General features: G+C 37.8%; 1 protein-coding gene across 1 annotated transcript; it reads right to left on the minus strand.

The window, feature by feature from the left end:
* Positions 1 to 475: 475 nt before the first annotated feature.
* Positions 476 to 1,827, minus strand: LOC128235905 (uncharacterized). The gene is made up of 2 exons (XM_052950693.1): positions 1,350 to 1,827; positions 476 to 816 (listed from the first exon to the last, which is right to left on the minus strand). The coding sequence occupies exons 1-2, from the start codon at positions 1,597 to 1,599 to the stop codon at positions 476 to 478; spliced, it is 591 nt and encodes a 196-aa protein (XP_052806653.1). The 5' UTR covers positions 1,600 to 1,827.
* Between the last annotated feature and the right edge of the window lie 411 nt (positions 1,828 to 2,238).

The following is a 2,238-nucleotide window of genomic DNA, read 5'->3' on the forward strand; positions in this document are numbered from 1 at the left end:
TTATCATGCAACAATACTTGAATATCCGACAACGTGGTTGCCATCACAGATGGAGCAACCAAATGAGGGGACAGCTTACCTTCAACTAAATCATAAATGCCATCAAGAAGTTCGTTAAACAAATGTTCAAGTTTTCTAGACTTCTGAATCTGCTTGGCAATCAAAACACTCATTGTAGAGAATGATCTTTCCAAGTTACCGAAAGTCTCATATAATTGTGTTTGAATATGCTGTATTGCCATTTCATTCTCTTTCATTCCTTCCACAATATTCTCGATCCTACGGTCCATCGTGTGCATGTATGAACTAAGATTGTTGTCATGTTGCTGTATACTATTGGCCATATTCCTAGTGAGTTTATTTAAAGCATTGATATGTCTGGCCATGTTTTCAACGTCATTTGTTTTAGCAGTTCCAAATATGGATTTTGAAATTGATCCAATGAATGGCAGTAAAGCTCTACGGGAACGTTGTTTTACAAGGTTTCTCTCTGGAATAAGCCTAATAATGGAGTCGATGGTGTGCTAATCATAACTTCTGTTTCCTCTCTAACTTGATTTATTTCGAGTAACACTTCATTCACAATTTTACACGTTTTTGGACCTTTACTACAACCCGTCAGGTCTACAATATTTATGCTCTCTGGCAATTCAATGGCAAAGGTATGGATCCAGCTCTCTGTCGCGAGCTGTACTGGATCCTGTGACTCAAACACTACACCATAGTTAAGCCGTTGCAGCTCTGTCGGACTACCAGACACCAAAGTGGAACCAAAAATCATGAAGGACATCAACATCATGAGTCGACTCCAGTCAACTAAAAATATAAGAAAATGACTTGTTATCTACCAGGAAAGCGACACACCGGTGAAATGTACACATTATTTCCTATCAAATGAAAGAGGACAGAAATAAAAGAGATAAGAAAGACCTTTCACACATCACACTTGCGCACACACTTTCTCACAGAAATCCTACTTTCAAATGACGTGGTGATAACTTATGACTTATTTGAGTACTACAGCAGTACAACACTTTAGTATGGCCAGAAGCGATTTACCGAGATTGAAACCTTCATTCATATCAATTGATAATAAATTTATGGTCCACATGTTCAATTAAATATATAAAAAGTCCCAGTGCAGTGACATACACAAAATAAAAGGACATTTATGAACAATAAGTATCTGAGAGCTCTTAACAACGAAAGAACAAAAGTGTTTGGCCCTTATTTTAAATCAGAACACACAATAACGTTCAACACCTTCAAATCTTTAACATATATGACAGCTGTGAAGTGTACTCAAATCAACAAATATCCATTTTATTTAAAATATGTATATGGCTTACGCTTTCTCCGTTTTCCTACTCTTGTATGTTTAATGTAAAACTGTCTAATCAATTCAGGCTTCACATTATCTTCGGGTTCCCATGACGGCTTGGATTTTGTATCTGACCATTCAAGGAAGAACTCCTTTCTTCCTTCCTTAGTTCTTTGTTTCAATATCCTATTTGCAGCATACCATCTGTCTGCCTTTTTCCAACTCTGCTCTTTACCTTCGTCATTTTGGGAATCTATCTGTGTACCATCAGGTTTCATAGTTACTTCGTTGTTTGTCTGGTTCGCACTAGATGGACCTGCTGTTATATCATCCTGGACACCATTGTTTAAATCTGTACTTGTATCCCTTGTTACAGTCTTGCTACCATTATTGTTATCAGTATCTTCATTCCTTACATCACCTTTGTCAGAATCTTCATTTCTATTCCCATCATTGTCTTCCACCACATCATCATTATCATCATCTGCGTTATTGTCATCATCAGAATTGGGGCATTTCCTCGTTTGGCTAAGTTGAGAGGGCAGTCTCGATCCCTACCCACCACGTTTTGTGCCGCGTGGACGACCTTTAATGACTCCTTCCCGAGATCTAAAAAGGATCAAGAAATGTGTCTATTTCCTCGTTTTATTATGAGATGAAACACTTCGAAGTCAACAGTAAAAGTGACTCGAGCGAGGAAAGACACAACTTTTTAGAGAATTGCCAAAACTATCATCATCCAATGACAAAGGATGTTACAAAAAGTCATGCCAATACATGGCCAATGAAATTGAGACAATTAATCCAGACGCAGGGGACACTAGGGGCTGGGCCCTAAAAATGTCATTGTCTGACTTAATCTCAATTATCAGTTAAGCCGGGCATTCTGTTTATATTACAATCTAAAGTTTCGCAAC

Source organism: Mya arenaria, chromosome 5 (assembly GCF_026914265.1).
Source record: "Mya arenaria isolate MELC-2E11 chromosome 5, ASM2691426v1".
NCBI lineage: Eukaryota > Metazoa > Mollusca > Bivalvia > Myida > Myidae > Mya > Mya arenaria.

Excerpts from the sequence above, each read along its gene's own strand:
- LOC128235905 (XM_052950693.1), bottom strand. The coding sequence starts at position 1,599 with ATGAAACCTGATGGTACACAGATAGATTCCCAAAATGACGAAGGTAAA. Across the intron at positions 817-1,349 it reads AGTAGGAAAACGGAGAAAGC|TTGACTGGAGTCGACTCATG; the intron begins GTAAGCCATATA and ends TTATATTTTTAG.